This window comes from Hyperolius riggenbachi, chromosome 1, assembly GCF_040937935.1.
Source record: "Hyperolius riggenbachi isolate aHypRig1 chromosome 1, aHypRig1.pri, whole genome shotgun sequence".
Taxonomy (NCBI): Eukaryota; Metazoa; Chordata; class Amphibia; order Anura; family Hyperoliidae; genus Hyperolius; species Hyperolius riggenbachi.
Window position 1 is genome coordinate 156,615,854 of NC_090646.1, and position 20,114 is coordinate 156,635,967.

Below are 20,114 nucleotides of genomic sequence, written 5' to 3' on the forward strand. Positions count from 1 at the left end.
CCCCCCCCCCCCCCAAAAAAAAAAAGGCTATTCAGAAGAGCTGTACAGTTTACTTACAGTGCTTATAAACGTTGGAAATTGCAAACACAATCGCCCTAGGAATCACTGCACACAGTGCTGCAGCCATTTTAAAGTGCTGCAGCGGTTCCTTGTGGGTTCCAGGCCTAGATACGGTCTCATTTGAAACTAGGTGTCACTTGACCCAATATGTACCAGAAACGTAATCATTTTCATATGACTTTCTCTTGTATCGGTACTGCATTTTGCATATGGCTGGCCTTACTTCATGGTGTTGCAATTTCACTTGTGAGGAGTGTAATATAGTCCCCATTCAGTATTTTGGATAGTCATTTGGTAACAGTTTTAAAACAAAAACAGCATGATACAACTTGAAAGGGCATCTGCCTGGAAAAATATGCCACCCGCTTTAATAACCTCTTTGCAGTCGCTGTGACAAATCTGCTAAAATAAAAATGGCTTAAAAAAAACCCAAAAACTTTTGGCATGCTATTTAGTGTTCTGCTTTTTGAGTCTCATCAAGGAATGATCACTGTGTGGCTGCAGCATACCAAATATGAGCTCCCATTGTCTTCAAATTAAAACCCTATTTTCCTTCCCCCCCATCTGTTTGCCATGTGCATTATCCAGGATTACGAGAGGCTGTGCATGGAAAATGCATGTGTCTTTTACAAACCTATTGTAAGCTTGGGGAGGACCTTACTCCCACCAGAGAAATATAGATTGTTGAAGATCTGAGGAAGAAGACCTGCCACTCACACACACAGACATGAGCTGCAGATCGTCTCAGTCAGACTGCAGCTTGTGATTTGAATTTCAAATCACATTACCAAAAATCTCTCTAAAAAGATGGCACTTCCGTTACAACATTCTTCCTAGTGGCTGCCTGCAGACAAAGCTTCCCCAGCCTTCCATTTTCACTGTACCCCTGCAACACTGTATAGAAGAGTAGCAATCTGTAACGATCTCTACCTGTGCCATGACATCCATGCTCATCTAGCTTTATGTGCCCCAATCACTGTGCCCTGCAAATGGGAGCTGTAAATAGCAGTGCAATCAATACACACAACACAAACACAGCATCTAGGCAAGCCATGCCATTTGTAATGGGGTCTCATTGTGGGGGGATCAGCAGACAGTGCCCACAGCTATTTGGGCTTTTCCACTTTGCCAGCCAGTAAGGGGGTATTTGCAGTTGGTGGTGTGTTTTTCCCAGATATGTTTTCTTCTTCTTCTTCCTTTTGCTGGAGAGATAGATACGCCCCTTCATCTGTTCTCGCTGCAGCCTGTTCCTAATTTCAGTCTCAGCCGTCAATCCCACCTTTTCTAGTTTCTAGGCTGTACCTTAGTGCTGCTGTAGCCTGATCCAGGAAAGCCGAGCCTCTCTCGCTGACAGCAGCCCCCATACATCTCTGCCCTCTCGCTACCTGCTCGCACTGCCGCTGCACAATGGCAAGCTTTCACCAGAGACATTGATCATCTTCACGGAAGAGTAATTTGAATGAAATCCCACTTGACAGGCTGTCTCCGAGCGAAAGTCAGTCAGTGAGGGAGTGTGATCTACAGACACAGAGAGATCTACAGACACAGATCTACAGACACACACACAGACAGACACACACACAGACAGACACACACACAAGGCTCGCACTGCCAGTGCTGTAGGTGTCTCTGTGCAGCTAGTCACACGTACACTGACTCTGTATCTCATTAGACACACAGCGCTGCCAGCCTTCTAGAGACTTTCCAGCAGCAAAGAGGAGGACATGGAGGAAAATATGGAAGAAGGACAGACACAAAAAGGTAACAAATTGTCTTTATACAATTGCTGTAATTGCGTTGCTACTGCAGTAGCAGCAGTGAAGCGTTGGAGGTCTTGGCAATGTAAGCAGCACGTCCTATGCAATGGGCACTGTGCAATAGACAGGGGACCTGTTCCCATCCTATAACATTTTCACTGTGCAATAGATAGGGGACATGTTCCTATCCTGTGCAATGGTTGCTGTGCAGTAGACTGGGGACCTGTTCCCATCCTATGCAATAGTACCTGTTTCCATCCCATGCAATGGTTGCTGTGAAATTGCCTGTGAATCTGGTCCCTTGCTATGCAGTGGGGACCTGTTTCTATGCTATGAAATGGATGCTGTGCAATAAACAGGGGACCTGTTTCCATCCTATGCAATGGGGACCTGTTCCCAAGCTATGCAATGGACGATGTGCGATAAACAGGGGACCTGTTCCCATCCAATGTAATGGGACCTGTTCCCATGCTATGCACTGGTTGCTGTGCAATAGACAGGGGACCTGTTCCCATGCTACGCAGTGGTTGCTGTGCAATAGACAGGGGACCTGTTCCCATGCTATGCACTGGTTGCTGTGCAATAGACAGGGGACCTGTTCCCATTCCTATGCCATAGGGACCTGGTCCAATGCTATGAGATGGTTGCTGTGCAATACACAAGGGACCTGTTCCCATGCAACCAGCACTCGCTAATCTTCATTTGTCTCAGATTCTCACGGTTGCCTAGCTAGGGAAAATTAGGACCTCGCTGTGAACTGGCCAGAAGACAGCAACAATATGTAGAGGTGGCCCATCTCACAAAGCCACTCAATGTAGCCATTACTTCACTAAATCAATGGAGCACAAGAATTAAGGGTGGAAATTTACATAAGGGCTAAGAAGGGGGGGGACATAATCACTCGTGTTGCATTGCCGCTGCTACGTTGTGATGTTGCAGAGCCATGACAAGAGTGTATGTTTACATAGGATGGAGATAATAAACCCTGTATATAACAACAGTCCCAGTGCATCTTGCTGTGTGTGCTGCTGTTGGTGGATCTGCACCATCCCTATGTCATGCCAGGGATAAAACAATGAAAGCCACATTTCACTGGGAAGCAGTGCGTTTTGCAGAATAGGCAGTATATTGTGCTGTGCAGAATGTTGCCTAGGTTGGATTTTTCTTCCTGATGCGGTGTGTTGGGGCATAATGCAAACTGGCTTTATTTGCTACATCTTTCATCTATGTTGTTGCACTCTCTCATTAGACCTGACCTACTTACGCTAAATGAATCCTGGTTTTTTTTTTTTTTTTTTGCTGAGTTGTTTTTTTCTACCTCCCAGTGCCTGAAATTAAAGAGAATCTTAGAAATGGTAACCTGCTGGAGGCAGGTAGCAATGCAATTTTTCAGTGATATGGAATATTGCTGATATGTTTTTGTTTTTTGTAGGTGATGGTCAATGCAGAATTATAATGCTCATAATTGTTATTTTTTTTTTGCTCAGCCAGGGCAGACAATGGTTAATGCATTTTAATTAAAACCATTCTAATGGAAGGATTTATTTCGTTAAACAATACAGCCATACGCAGCCTTCTGCAAAAAATGACTGTCGCCCATTAATTATAGAGTTCTGATTGTTTATAACGCGCTCATTACCATTTTGTGGTGAGATTGTACTGTTTACTGTCCGCTGATGCATGGTGTTGTTATCCAATCCGTCATACAGAACAACAGGATCTGCAATGCTTTGTTTATTTACATTTTTTTTCTTCCTTTTTTTCTGCTTCAACGCCATTGGATGTGTTGCCTTACATTGATCATGCAGTCTTTTACTGTGATAAATATATAATACAGATGATGCCTTTTATACTCTCTTCTTCCTCCATTGCTTTTACTGCCATAAAGAGAATGAAAATTTAGTAGTTCAATAATTTCTACAACACTGACATCCTGTGGTGGTTATGCATCTCCGAAGTGTCACTGGAGTGTTTAGAGAGATTGTTTACAATTTGTGTGGCATCTCTGCGCTGCTTACAGGCATTAGGTGGATGGAATGGCAAATAAGGAATAGTGGTTTTTCTGTTACTGCTACATTATTAGGCTCTGTACGCTGGACACCTGTGTCTGCTGATTTGTTTATATATGGAAGTGGGCAGGGCATGGACCAATCCAAACAAATCCAGGATTTGAAGTTTCAGGCAGTCTACCAGACACACCCTGATCCACCATAAGCAGCAGTTAATGGTACATTTTTTAGCAAACGTTCATATTTTTTTGATAAGATCATTCAGATTGAATGAAAAGATCATTTTTTATTGATCCACACCACTAAAGAATCGAACTTGTGGCCATATCTATGAAAAGAATCCACCAAGAGGACTGATCATTCCTTTAAGGAAATGATCGATAATAAATTGTTCAGAATCAATCGGGTTCATTGGCTTCTCTGTTGTAATGCAATACGATCTGAATAATCTGATTGAAAATATAATCATTCACTAAAAATTGTACCATTAATGGGCACCTTTAGAGACAGGAAATGATATTTTTAGGCCACATTCACAGTTGTGTGTTGTAACGACCACTTGTAACGAGCTTACCGCACCACAATGTATCACATATGTATTGTTTACAGGTAATAACAGGTTGCAGCATGGCAATGCATGGCATGTAGTTACCATGCATTGCATTGGGTCCCTGCTTTCACAGGGATTGTAAACCACGGCAACTATGAACGTGGCCTAAAGGACACCTTAAGCAAGAGGTATATGCAGGCTGCAATATATATGTCCTTTTAAATAATACCAGTAGCCTGGCAACCCTGATGATTATTCTCGCATTAGTAGTGTCTGAATTACACACCTAAATGATTATTTATATAGCATCGACCCCGATCGACCGATTGAAGCCGCTCTATCATCCGCCCATGGTCGTCCTCTGCCTCCCTACATAGCAACAGAACATCTCTAGCCTCAAGACTAGTGATGTGTCTGTACAGCATCGTTCCCAGAATTTTCCTCGATGGACAATGAGCACTGGACGACCGGGAGCTGAGCACATCGTCTGTTGGTGAGTTCTAATTACTAGACCTGGATTGGAATCCAGTTTTTGTATTTCCTTGACAAAGAGACTCTCTGTTGTCCCAAAACGTTGGTTCAACTATACCGCATGTCAAATAAATCTATTTGCTATGTGGTTTGCCAACTTTGGATTTTCATTTGAATTACTTTTCGCGATGTTGTTGTACACTGTCCTGTTTGAGAACCCAACCTACATCGTGGCCTATACCCTAAGGTTTGCATGGTAACATCCAGTATCTTTGTACTTGCCTAAAGAGGAACTCCAGTAAAAATAATATAATAAAAAAAGTGCTTAATTTTTACAATAATTATTTATAAATTATTTAGTCAGTGTTTGCCCATTGTAAAATCTTTCCTCTCTCTGATTTGCATTCAGACATGGTGACATTTTTAGTGCTGGCAGGTGATGTCAGTGGAAGGAGATGCTGCTTGCTTTTTTGGCAGTTGGAAACAGCTGTTATTTCCCACAATGCAACAAGGCTCCCACAGTGTGATGTCAGTACCTCAGGGCTGTGAGGTGCTGACATCACACTGTGGCAGGGGTCTCACCACAAAATCAGCCTGATGATCCGTTTGAGAAAATGAATAGATTTCTCATGGGAAAGGGGGTATCAACTACTAATTGGGATGAAGTTCAATTCTTGGTTACGGTTTCTTTTTAAGTCATTAGAAGGGAGGGGCAAAGCAGTGATCACGGGAAAGCAAGTTGAGTTGCGCAGTTTCTCTGCAATTTTGATATGTCTTTACAAAAGAGAAGAAAATATGTTCAGGGTAAGAAGGAACATTTGGTCTCTCATTAAACACTTCTGTTGCAGGCAACAACGTGGATTCATATACATGGACACTACTGTAAATTATCTTTCCAATTCAGTCTGCAGCCAAATATAATTTCCACAAATGCCAGATTATGCTTCTGTGCATCCATGGCAGCAATCCATTTTATTTTGGTGGATGGAACAGTTTCAGATTTATTTTTCACACCCTCATTTCCTTTTGCAATAATTGTCTCATGTTTGTGGCTAGGAGTGTTATAGCAAAATACCAAATGTCTACTCACTGCGCCTGCGCAGACACACCCAGACTAAGCAAAGCAAAAAGGTAAATTTGAATTGTTTTGGAACTTTGTTGAACTGTTTGCAATACACCTTTTCATCCTGAATGGAATAGTGTTTTTGTTTTCCATGCAGCGCGTCGCAGCGGACTGTGTTTAACTATGTAGTGTCACTCTCGCTGCTCCCCCGCCTCCTGCATAGCTCCGGTCCCCGCCCGCATCCCCTCCCTCCAATCAGCTGGGAGGGAGAGTGACACTACATAGGTAAACACAGCCCGCTGCATGTCGACAGTGCGGCTGTGATTTATGGGGGCATAGCAGAGCGCAGGGGGGACTGGGGGAACATTACATAGCAAAAGAGGTTGGGCAGTATAGGCAGACCCAGCCTCTGTGTGCGGATATCATTCTTAGAACCCCACCTCGGGTTCTCTTTAAAGGTAAATAAATATGTCTGCCTCCATATGTCTCTGACTTCTTGTGCTTTAAGTGAAACCATATAGCCTCACCACCAAGTTGTTGTAGGGCATCTAAACATTGTTGCTTTGCTGAAGAAGACTTTAAAGCTACATACACACGGGGGACAATTGTCCCCCGTTGCATGCGTGCACGCGAAGAGGGAGCGACAGCTCCCTGCCGGTGACAGCTGCACACACGTCTCGCCAGAAAGGCAGAGACGCGGCAGAAGCTGTGTGTGAATGGAGCATCCCCGGCCGGATGCTGCATTCACTCGCGTAGGTCTCATGTCGCTAGCCCGCATACTCACGCGGGACTTGCGACAGTTCCGGCGAAGTTGCGGCGACAGCTGTAGCCGGCGATTAAACATGTCAATCGCCTGGCGACAGCTCCGACGGGCGACGGTTCGGGGCGCGCGCGTCATACACACGGGCGACCTGTCGCCGCAACACGCGCGTGCCACGTGGTTGTGGCGACGGCCGTACCCCGTGTGTATGAGCCATTAGTCTTTTTTGTATGATTGTTTTCATTGCAAGCTCTACTAATACACAGGGTCATTTGAGGTGTCTCATGCTCCAGTTCCAATGACCTCAAAATAGTCTGAGGTTTAAAAAGCCATCCAGCTGCATCTGTAACAACATATTAGGGTTAACTAGGCTACAACTGTGCTCCATGGAGATTTACTGTATATATAATCCTTAAAGGCAATGTCTGAGCTATTTGAAAATAAAACAAAAACATCTACTTGCCTGGAATTTCCTCCTGCCTCTTCCAGCCAATATGTCCCATGCAGCAGCTCCACTCTCTGCTAGGCGTAGTAGTTCTGCACCTGCTCAGTGCGATCCGGACAACTAGGATTTGATTGACAGCAGCGCTCTCGAGGTCGGCCTCTGCACCAGGGACCCCGGGCCGGCGTCTGAGAACGGAGCTTCGCCGTGGGACATGTCGGCTGCAATGGGCTGGAGGAAGCCCCGGGTAAGTAGATATGTTATTTTTTTTTATTAAGCTGGGATATTCCCTTTAAAGGACCACTGTTGGGAAAATCTTAATATTTAAAATATATGTAAGCACATACAAATGAGAAACATGTTTCTTCCAGAGTAAAATGAGTCATACATTTATTTTCTCCTATGTTGCTGTCACTAACAATAGGTAGTAGAAATCTGACATTACCAACAGGTTTTGGGCTAGTCCATCTCTCCGTAGTGGATTCTCAGCACAGCCTTTATTCTTAAAAAAGTTTTATACATAGATGCTGGCCAGCCTCCCTGCTCACCGTACACTTTTTGGGGCAGTTGGACAGAGCAACTGCCATTCAATAAGTGCTTTTGAAAATAAAGAAAACCCTGAGAATCCTTCATGAGGAGATGGGCCAGTCAAAAACCTGTCAGTTCTGTCAGATTTCTAGCGTTGGCTCCCGGAATCCTCCCTCGACAAGCCTGAAAAGCGCTGATTTATATACCTTTCCTGGCTCCAGCAGGGTGCTGTTGCGGCTCTCCGTACGGAGATAGGCGAAAATAGCCGATCTCTGTCAGGTCCGCTCTACTGCGCAGGAGACTTGCTCCTGCGCAGTAGAGCGGGCTGACAGCGATTGGCTATTTCCGCCCATCTCCGAGCGGAGAAGTGATACTGCGCCTGCGCTGGAGACGGGAGGTAAATATTTACATTCCCACTGTTCGGGGAGATTTATCGCTGGCGCTGTGAAACCGAGGAGGCCGGGGGAAACCTCAATAGGATCCGGAGGCTTCCCCCACCCAAGGTGAGTACCCCCAGGGGAGGTTTTTTCGTTACAGGTTTTCTTTAAGATTTTCGCAGAGGTCCTTTAAAGAAAACCTGAACTGAAAATTAAAAGTCAAAATAAACATACACAAGTCATACTTACCTCCTGTGTAGTCTACTCCTCAATCTCTTTCTCCTTTCCTGCGTCCTGTATGTCCACTGTGATCAATGGAATTCTCCGTCCTCCATTTTGAAAATGGCCATTACCCCATAACAGCTTTCTGGTCAGCACACTGTTAAAGGAATACTTAAGTCAAAAAAAAAAATGACATTTACTCACCTGGGGCATCCCTCAGCACCCCGAAGCTGGATGGTGCCCTCGCAGCCCCGCTCCGATCGTCCTGTCCCCGCCGGCGGCTACTTCCGGTTCGGCGACAGCCGCCGACAGGCTGGGAACGCGGCTGATTTTCCGCGTTCCCAGCCGCTGCTATCACTCTCTATGCTGCTATAGCGTATATATATACGCTATAGCAGCATAGAGAGTGATAGCAGCGGCTGGGAACGCGGAAAATCAGCCGCGTCCCCAGCCTGTCGGCGGCTGTCGCCGAACCGGAAGTAGCCGCCGGCGGGGACAGGACGATCGGAGCGGGGCTGCGAGGGCACCATCCAGCTTCGGGGTGCTGAGGGATGCCCCAGGTGAGTAAATGTCATTTTTTTTTTTTGACTTAAGTATTCCTTTAAACTGTAACATCGCCCACTTGAGCCATAGAGAAACATAGACATTACTTGGTACATCAGTTGTCCTCTCAGCTATAACTGACAGCAACTGATAAATAACTGACAGCAACTGATACATTTCAGTTCTGACAAAATGTTGTCAGAACTAGAAGGGATCATTGTCAGAAGAAAATGGTGAGCTTCTGAGAGGAACTGATGGCAAGGTAACTATGTAATGTTCATAAACAAGTTACAGAGAAAGCTACAAGGAGTGTGTTTGGCACCTTATTGAGAATTAGAGGTCTTTACAATTTCAGTTAAAAATTCATGGGAAACATTATGGATGAGCATGAATTTTATAGCAGACTTGAAACACATGTTCTCTTGTGTCATCGCCATTGTAGCAGACAGATTTTTCTCCTCAAATTTATTTGAAGAATTCAGAGAAGGATGTGGGAAGTGTGCATGGTAGCAAATGGAGCAAGCATAAAGATGCAGGGAGTACAACAGTATCGCTCCTTGCTACACTACCACAGAGTTCCAACACGTGCCTTGCAGGAATTCAGGATTCAACATGGGGGAAGTTGCCATGTTAATTTCAGCTTTGAAGAAGTGAGGGAGGACATAATTGCACATTTGTGTGTAAAGCTGGGCATGAAGGCATTGCTGTGTTGGGCCTTGTTACTTGCAGCTAAGCTTCTTAGCCAATGCAGGTAGTCCCTTAATTACGTACAGCCAACTTAGGAATTACCTGCCGATACGTATAGCCTGAAATTTAATTCCGTAGGAAGAAGGGATTTTTATTTTCCTCAAAAAGACCTTGTAGTTTTTGAGAAAATCTGTTTTAAAAAATTCCAAGAAAAAATGTTTTTTAAACTAGTAAAATGACATTTCTGCAGTACAGTGAGGGCACAGGGGGACAGAGGTGACACAGTGGGGAACAGTGGGAGACACTTAAAGAGAGACTGAAGTCTCCCAAAATGCCTGTTTTTCTTTTAAAATCCTCTTTAATATCAATGCCCTAACTGAAACGCTGCATCCCCACGGCTGAACACTCCATAAATCACCCCAAACTCTCCGGGACACATTGCGGGGAGCACTTCCGTATAGAGGCAGAGCTCTGGGCTGTAGCTCTGCCTCTACACGCGTCCATCTGCGCGGATCTCCGCTTCCGCCCGCCCCTTTCAGTCTTTTTTCACTGAGAGGGGCGGGGAGAGGCAGCGATCAGCGCAGATTGACGCACATGGAGGCAGAGCTACAGCCCAATGATCTGCCTCCCCCGGGCAGCAAAATCCCGACCAAGAAAGTAATGGATTTTTGCCCCGGGACTTTGGGGTGATTTATTTAATTTTCAGCCGTGGGGATGCGACGTTTCGGATAGGGCATTGATGTTAAAGAGGTTTTTTAAAGGAAAAACCTGTATTTTGAGAGTCTTCAGAGTCTCTTTAAGTCACAGGTAACACAGGTGAGACAGAGGGGGACACTGGAGATATAGGGTGGCAAAGAGGAGGTACAGGGGACTGAGATTGCACAGTGTTTTGACTTTTTCAGGATAAGAACAACCCTGCAGTCCCTATCTTGTTCGACTACCTGTACTGACTCAGTACTTATAGATAACCCATTTCTACTCTATAAGTAGTTATGAAGGCATATAGGCTATAGTGAAGTGGCCAAATATGATAATAAGCTTGTTCAGTGGCAGATAGTTCTGGTGATATAACTGATGACACTCTTTCAGCAACCAAATGGTAAGGCAGTAAATGGAGAAAAGCCATGTAGGATTGGCATTTGTAACTTTTTGGTGATTGTCAGTCATTCATCAGTCCTCTTTTTAAAGGAAAAAAAAGAAAAGAAAATACAATACAATACAATACAATAACATTTCTATAGCGCTTTTCTCCCATAGGACTCAAAGCGCTTAGGCTCTCTCAGATTCAGTAATTAGTAGGATGAAGTATTCACACAACAAAAGTTATATTTCTGCAAATGCCAAACTGAACAGGTGGGTTTTCAGTCTGGATTTAAACACGTCCAGGGATGGAGCTGTCCTGATCTGTTGAGGTAAGGAGTTCCAAAACGTAGGGGCAGCATGACAGAAGGCTCTGGGACCAAAAGTTTCCAAGTGGACTCTGGGTATGACTAGATTATTAGAACCTGTTGATCTGAGAATGCGGGGATTGAAGAAAACATCCTAGTAGTCAGGTGGACACCATTTTATGTGATTAACCAAAGTATTTTATCTATTAGCACTTTAAAGCCCATCCACATGATATATATATATTTCTACTATCCACCCTTCCCTATCTCATTGAGTCGGAGTCGGAGTTGGATCAATTTTTGCGTAATTGGAGTTGGAGTTGTAAAAAATGAACCAACTCCTAATAAATTTAAACTTTAATTAAAAGAAAAAAAATGTTTTTTTCTTTTCAAACTCCCTTTGCTCATGAAATCAATTAATTTGATATGTTATTAATTTGGGATTGATGGCTACAAATTAAGTTACACAGTCATCTATAGTCTACATATGTACTCCCTGCATGGCTGTTGTGAATCCACTGAGAATCTTGTGCACATTGCACAAGATGTGTTGTCTATCACCCATAAACCTGGACCTGCACATCACTCTTAGCTGTACCCTCAGTTAGATTGCATAGGGCCTGATGGATATTATTTGTTCCTGTCTGGACCCTCTGCATGTACCCTTACCAATTTACCATTAAGTGGAACCCCGTACCAGCCGGGTTCCGGTGCATAGCTCTGGCAATGACAGACTGGGATGGTTAACAGGGTAGAGTGTGAGCTTCCTGGTCGGGATCTTTGTTTCCTTCCCAAAAGCATATATCTCCTTGGACTGGGTGAATACCTACCCCTCTCTCCCCCCCCCCTCCTCATTATTTAGGTGACTTTCAGATTCTACCATATGTTCATCTCCCTATCTCATCACCCCTATCTTCTTCTTGGGGTACTTGAAGAATGGCAAGAGCTTATTGTCTGTTGAGATACAGATGCTTTGTTGGAGAAGAAAGGGAAGGTAGAGGATTTTCCACTGTCTGAAGCCATAAGGTTGGTACTGGACAGTGGGCAGAAGCCTTCATATGGGTTTGTGCCTATCTAGGCCTCGCTGTTTTTTTTTGTGTTGTAGTCTAACTTCTACACGCCACACACTGCACATGTATATCGGGGTAATCGTTGGTAACTTTTCAGGACTGATGTACATGTATTTCAAAAATGAATGCTGTAGATTAAAACATTGCCGAATACTCGATTTGCCAAAACAAGTTATTCCTATGCGATATGTCTAGGTACTTTAATGCAACAGAAATGTGAATTAAAGCTACCATCATGGTCTGCTCTTTCCAGAACTTCTTTTGAATGTAGTAGTTAATATTAACTCTGACATTTTCCCTGATAGATATATTTGTAGTGGCACTGGGCACCAGACATTTTTATTTTAGTACAGCATATAACTGTCATTGTCACAGTAATATGTGTAAAATACTGATTTTGTGACAGAGTTTTAGCCCTGAGCAGCCTTTGAAGAATACTTGTTATTTACTACTGTCAAACGTGTTGTTTATTAAAGTACTTCACCTGTCAAGGTGTGGAAATCATAAGAGCACAAATTGTTCTGAAGATCAAGGGAAGGAATGTCACATTCCTGTGGGCACTGACTACATTGTTACCATAGGTTTAGTATAGTAGGAACTCCTCCAGCTTACCATCTTTGCTATCTGCCAGTGTAACCGACAGAAATGTAGGATGGAGTGCTACGTCTTCCAGCAAAGAAGACACCATACTTTGGTTAATAGATCCCAACACTTGTGTACCCATAGTCATCCTACATGGAGCAGTAAAAAATGGCGCAGGATGAGCACTGATAAAAATAGCGCTGCCACAGGTGGCAATAGTAAAAAAAGAAAGTTAAATTATGGTACCCGATAAATAGCAACCGCTATTTATCGCGCACCAATAAAACATCCTTGCAGCTAATCGCCACTTTTACTATTGCCACCTATGGCAGAAGGGAGTAGGTACAATTATGCATGGGGATTAGGTTTATGCAACGGGGGGTGGAGTGGTTAGGGTTAGGCAATTGGGGTGAAGTCGTTAGGGTTAGGCAATTGGGGTGAAGTGGTTAGGGTTAGGCAATTGGGGTGGAGTGGTTAGGGTTAGGCACCTGGGGGTCTTAGGTTGAGGCATAGGTAGAGTGTGTTCAGTGTTCAGTATGAGCATAGGCAGGGGTGAAGGGATACATTTCCTGGTCCCCAGGTGATCGCGTCTCCTCCACTTCCTAGTTTGATTGAAGCTGTCCTGCAAGCCAATTGCCAGGTGGCTTCATTCCCCCTAAACAGGTCAATTAGGGCATTTTCTCCCTTCCAATTCAATTATAAAATCCAACGTTCGAATCGATGACATTTTCTGATTCAATCAACCATAGAATTGTCTTAAATCGATTTTTGCTTCACACTGTGCAATTTTCTATACAATTGGATTGTAAAAATTGTGGCAAAAGTTCTAATCTCATGAAAAAATTGTACCGTTATTGGACTCCCAAGACAATAAGGAGGCAGAAGTACTTTCACCGGGATAGAGAAGCTCCATTAATAATAGCACCGGCACTTTCTTTAGCAGAATCTTAGCACTTCTGAAGGGGATTGAAGCCAATAAAGATTTAGTCAGCGTGTGGGTGATCGGCTAGCAGGGTCTCAGATAGTATTTACAAGGGGAAAGTGTTGAGGCAAATTTCCATACCCAGCATTGGTGATGCCCTCTTTCATGTAGCTCCTTTCTTAGAGCCCTCCCACTCCGCTGCATTAGCAGAGGCCTGCAGTGTGTATAGGAAGTAGGGTGTCCAGCTAGGCGCTGATCACATTGTGTAGCTGTGCAGTCAGGTATTTGTTAAGGGATCAGTACTATGCAATGTTTCATTTCTAAAAGGTTTTCATTGTTAATGATTTTAAACCACCCCGGGCCATCTTTTCCCCAACACCAGCAACAACACCTTCATTCCACCCAGCTAGACAGAACAATCTGGAGAGAGCACTAGAGCCTGACTTCATCATAATTCACATTATTCAGGTAGTGTGCAAAGCTGGCATTTTTATTGTACTCAGCGGCATAGCAAATTCTTCTATAGTATCATTCACCTCTGCAAATGTCCACTTATAGGTTTCTGTAATTCAAGTGAATGACCTAAACTACACCCCCACCCCTTACCCCCCCCCCCACACACACACACACAAAGCATAAGTTGCCTTTGGGGCTAGTTCACAGTGCTCAGTTGCTTTTCAGAATAATTAAGCATTTCCACTCACTGCCCATACAATTCTATGGGCCTGTTCCAATACTGTGTTGTAACTTATCACACTATTCTAACTCGCTGCATGCAGGCTTTGTAGTAAAGTCTATGTCCAGTCTCCATTGAAGCTCACACTCATTATAATGCTTGCTTTATGCAGCTGACCACTGTGAATCCAACCTGAAAACAAAGCCCTGTGCATAGCTGAATTAAAAGCGTACTTGACGGCTCCGCCTTTTTCTGGCCAACTCCTTCCAGAACTAGGCGTGGCGGGTATCTATAGTTTATGATGCAGTATATCATATAGCTTTACAGAAATAGAGCATTTATAGACTGCTTTAAGTTGTCATGGTACCTGAACTTGCCTGGCATTCCAGGTGCTGGAGGTGGAGCATTCACGTGACATTAGCAGTAAAATCAGCTACTTGACTGGTTATGTTATCAAAACAACTTTTAGTTGCTTGTCTGTGTAGGTGATAGAGAACGTGTGAAGGTATTTATCTCTATTTGAAAGTTGTTTTTATTGTCGTCTTGTGGGATGCTAGTTACTTTACTAGAGGGTCATTTATCCAACTGGAGCACAAGCAGTAGCAGAAACCTGTTATAGTCAATAAAGTCCTTTTTTTTAATTATGAAGAGATTCCACTACTTTTTGTTGCCGACAGAAAGTGACTTTTTCTGGAAACTTTATGGGATTGCAGATGTTCTTTTCTGATGATCACACTACACATCTGTGCATGCATGAAAACATAATTTTTGCTGTAGCAAAATAGATGTATTTTAACTCTAATATAGGAAATATAGGAAATAGTATTGGCTAAAGTGTTGTTTTTGTTGAAAAAGTGTTCCATTTAAGAAAGCTGTAAAGAGTGTTTCTTTTTGAAATGTATACCACTAACAAAAGGTATTTTCTTGTTACGCACAATCGACCAAAAGCTGAATCAATATAGAATTTAATCTTTCCATTGTGTTGGCCCTTAAAGAAAACCGAGGCGGAGTTCTGAGAATAAAATCCCCATATAGAGGCTGGGTCTGTCTATAGAGTCCAGCCTCTGTTGCTATATAGTTCGCCCCTAAGCCCCCCCCTGCGCTCTGCAATACCCCCCTAAACACAGCCGCGCTGCTGACACGCAGCTTGTCAGCGCGTACTGTGTTTTCCTCTCTCCTGTCAGTTTCGCTGCTTCCCCGCCTTCTGCATAGCTCCGGTCCCCGCCCACGTCCCTTCCCTTGCTGCTGATTGGAGGGAAAGGACGCAGGCGGGACCGGAGCGATGCAGGAGGCAGGGGGAGCACTGAGAGTGACAGGAGCAAAGTAAACACAGCGCGCACAGCGCGGCTGTGATTTATGGGGTATTGTAGAGTGCAGGGGGTGATTAGGGGTGATCTATATAGCAACAGAGGCTGGGCTCTATAGACAGACCCAGCCTCTGTATGGGGATTTCATTCACAGAACCCCGCCTCAGGTTCTCTTTAAAGAGAAACCGTAACCAAGAATTGAACTTCATCCCAATCAGTAGCTGATACCCCCTTTCCCATGAGAATTCTATTCCTTTTCTCAAACAGATCATCAGGGGGCTCTGAATGGCTGATTTTGTGGTGAAGCCCCTCCCAAAAATGATGTCGGCTCCTCACAGCACTGAGGTACTGACATCACACTGTGGGAGCCTTGTTGCATTGTGGGAAATAACAGCTGTTTATAACTGCCAAAAAATCAAGTAGCATCTTTTTCTAGTGACATCACCTGCCAGCAGTAAAAATGTCACCATTTGATAAATGTCAGAATGTAAATCAGGGAGAGGAAAGATTTTACAATGGGCAAACACTGACTAAATCATTTATACATAATTATTGTAAAAATGAAGGACTATGTGATTACATTATTCACTGGAGTTCCTCTTTAAGATACACCTGAAGTGAGAGGGAAATGTAGGCTGCCATATTTATTTCCTTTTAATCAATACCAGTTGCCTGGCAGTCCTGCTGATCTCTTTGGCTGCAGTAGTATCCGGATCACACTCCTGAAACAACCATGCAGCTGATCCACTCAGACTTCAGTCAGCAACAACTGATCTACATGCTTGATCAGGGTCTATGGCTAAATGAGTTGGAGGCAGAGGATAAGCAGAACAGCCAGGCAATCTGCATTGTTTAAAAAGAAAACCAATATATCTATACTAGTTGACCTAAGCCCGTTTAAAAACGGGCTCTAGGTCTCTTCACGCGGCAACGCCCCCAGTCAGTGCGCGCGTGCACCTGCCGCGCACGCACACGTCTGCCCGGTCGGCCGGCCCCCTGCCCTGCGTCCTGTCCCAACAGCTGTCAGTGCTTGACTGGCACAGGGACAGACACAGGGACACTTGCGTTTTATTGGATAGGATGCCTCCATATCCCTCTCACATCAGGTGTCCTTTAACTTTTTCTTGGTCAGCCACAGAAGCCTCTGAGCTCTGAATGTTCAATATGCAGTAATAGCTTCCAGCTTCCTTCTCATTTGTTGTGTGCCTACTCCTAGGCCTGCCAAGGAGGGGAGAGCAGGAACGGAGAGCAGTCACCCAGTTCTTGACCAAAGAGTGTTGTTTTGGTTTCCTCTGTAACATATGTTGATGGTCTTTCACTAGATGGTTTGTCTTCAACAGTGATTTCATCTTCTTCAAACATTTTCACCCATCCTCACACCTTACTCTCCCTAATCGCCACTGTGCCATAATCATTCATAAGTTTTTTGTGTATGTCAGCAGCACCACGTCCTTCATTTCTTTAGTGAGGAACTCAGTACCGGCAATTGATTTATTTATATATAAATATATAATTATCTCACCTATAGATTCCCCTGGTGTCTAGTGGCCCCTACCCTCCCCTATACAGTTTCCTGGTGTTTAGTGCTTTCCCCTTCCCTCCCCCCCCCCCCCATGGCTTCCCTGGTGATCTAAGGCTTCAACTCCAATATAGTTACCTTGTGGTCTTGAGTGGGCCATGCAAAGTGGGGAAACCACTTGAGGGCCAAATTTAATGGCTCTGAGGGCCAGATTTGACCCGCGGGCCGGAGTTTACCATATATGTCCTAGCTAAAGGTGGCATAAACAGTGTTGCAAGTTAATTGGTACATTTATTTATTCAGATTTATTTTTCATTTTCAAAAGAGTTAAAAAGAATCAGAGGGGAATTAAGAACATGATTTGGTTCTGAAGGTGGTACTGCCCCTCCAAAAATGGACTTGTATAACTACGACTTAATGGCCTAATAATATTGCTATAAAATGGAAGCTTTTAATTTGTTGTCTTTTTGCTTTTTGTGTTGTATAGTTCAGTTTTCATCTTATTTAACACCTAAATAACGTGTAAACATTGCAATGAAATTATTCTTAAATTTGCTTTTTCATGAAAAAAGATTTTGCAGTGTGCAGCAAGTGCCTTGTGGCTGAACACACAGTGAATATATTATCATAAATTATGGAGATGTTAGTCACCAGATTATTATTATTCTTCAATTTACGCCGATTGACTTTTGCCACCCTCTAATTTACATTCCATGGAACAATTAATTGCTGCATGTAGCCGTGGACAATTTCTCCATCTACATATTGTCTCCTGTGAAATTATAATTGTCAGCAACAGAGTGAGCGTAAAGGGTCCATAAATCACAGGCAATGCATGTAGAGCGGAATGCTTTCTGAAAGAGCAAGTGGCCGAAATGGGCCTCTTCTGGCAGGAGTGGATTTTGCCTGGATCACGCCTATCCTTGGAGTATTTTGGCATTAAACACAGGGGATGGTTTATCAATCTGGATTAAGTGAAAAATATGGCTGTTGCAAATAGTAAATAATCATTCTGTAATCTACACATGTAGCCGGCCACATGTAGATAGACTGCACTGCAGTTGGCTTATTACAGTGATTGTAAAATGTTTGCAAATAAACGTAAACAAATCTAAACCGATCAAGCAAAATTATAAGATTATTAGACAATTTCTTGGATTCAGTAAAAAGCAGTAGCATTTTTCAGATTTGACTATTGAAATATTTCTTTGAATTTGGAAAATGTGATTGTGTTGAATCAATTAATTTTTACTTTTATTATTATTAACCCAAACAAAGGATAGTTACCATAATATCATATTTACAGGTAGTCCCCGAGACTTACGAACGACCCACCGATATGAACGGCATGGATTCTGTGATTCTGTAGGAACAAGTCAAAAAAAGGAAAAAAATTCAAATTGGATTTGTAGTTTTTGAGAAAATGAATTTTTAAAAAATTCAAAGAAAAATGGCTTTTAAACTTGTGTAAGCATGTACAGAGGGCAGAGGCGACACAGAGGGGGACACTGGAGGCACAGGGGGGCACAAAAGAGGTACAGGGGACAAAGATGGCACAGTGCTCCAACTTAAAGGGAACCTTAAAGGGGAACTGAAGAGAGAGGTATATGGAGGCTGTCATATTTATTTCCTTTTAATCAATACCAGTTGCCTGGCAGCCCTGCTGGTCTATTTCTCTGCAGTAGTATCTGATTAAAACCAGAAACAAGCATGCAGCTAGTATTGTCAGATCAGACTTATAAGTCTGAACCACTGAAACACCTGATCTGCTGCATGCTTGTTCAGGGGCTATGGCTAATAGTATTAGAGGCAGAGGATCAGCAGGGCTGCCAGCCAACTGGTATTGTCTAAAAGGAAATAAACATGACAGCCTCCATATACCTCTCTCTTCAGTTCCCCTTTAACTGTGAGGGATAGGGTTGTTTCCTATTAAACAATACCAGTTTCCTGGCAGTCCTGCTGATCTCTTTATCAGTAGTGGCTGAATCACACACCTGAAACAAGCATGCAGCTAATCCAGTCTGACTTCAGTCAGCGCATCTGATCTGCATGCTTGTTGGGGGGCTGTGGCTAAAAGTATTAGAGACACAGGATCAGCAGAAGAGTCAGGCAACTGGTATTATTTTAAAAGGATAAATCCATATCCTTCTCAGTTTAGGTTCCCTTTAAGAACTGATTCAGGAGAAGAATGAACCTACAGTCCCTATCTTGTTCGTTAACCGAGGACTACCTGTACATACTGTATATGTATATATATAGTGGCTTGCAAAAGTATTCGGCCCCCTTGAAGTTTTCCACATTTTGTCACATTACTGCCACAAACATGAATCAATTATATTGGAATTCCACATGAAAGACCAATACAAAGTGGTGTACACGTGAGAAGTGGAATGAAAATCATACATGATTCCAAACATTTTTTACAAAAAAATAACTGCAAAGTGGGGTGTGTAATTATTCAGCCCCCCTGAGTCAATACTTTGTAGAACCAACGTTTGCTGCAATTACAGCTGCCAGTCTTTTAGGATATGTCTCTACCAGCTTTGCACATCTAGAGACTGAAATCCTTGCCCATTCTTCTTTGCAAAACAGCTCCAGCTCAGTCAGATTAGATGGACAGCATTTGTGAACAGCAGTTTTCAGATCTTGCCACAGATTTTCGATTGGATTTAGATCTGGACTTTGACTGAGCCATTCTAACACATGGATATGTTTTGTTTTAAACCATTCCATTGTTGCCCTAGCGTTATGTTTAGGGTCGTTGTCCTGCTGGAAGGTGAACCTCTGCCCCATTCTCAAGTCTTTTGCAGACTCCAAGAGGTTTTCTTCCAAGATTGCCCTGTATTTGGCTCCATCTATCTTCCCATCAACTCTGGCCAGTTTCCCTGTCCCTGCTGAAGAGATGCACCCCCAGAGCATGATACTGCCACCACCATATTTGACAGTGGGTATGGTGTGTTCAGAGTGATGTACAGAGTTAGTTTTCCGCCACACATAGCGTTTTGCATTTTGGCCAAAAAGTTCCGTTTTGTTCTCATCTGCCCAGAGCACCTTCTTCCGCATGTTTGCTGTGTCCCCCACATGGCTTGTGGCAAACTGCAAACGGGACTTCTTATGCTTTTCTGTTAAAAATGGCCTACTTCTTGCCACTCTTCCATAAGGGCCAATTTTGTGCAGTGCA

General features: G+C 43.5%; 1 protein-coding gene across 1 annotated transcript in view; it reads left to right on the forward strand.

Annotated features, from left to right (window-relative positions):
- Positions 1–1,276: 1,276 nt before the first annotated feature.
- GPM6A (glycoprotein M6A) overlaps positions 1,277–20,114 on the forward strand; it is a 222,607-nt gene continuing 203,769 nt past the window's right edge. Inside the window, exon 1 of the mRNA XM_068278779.1 lies at positions 1,277–1,821. Within this exon, the coding sequence (XP_068134880.1) occupies positions 1,785–1,821 (37 nt within the window). The 5' untranslated portion in view covers positions 1,277–1,784. The remainder of the gene's footprint in view (positions 1,822–20,114) is intronic.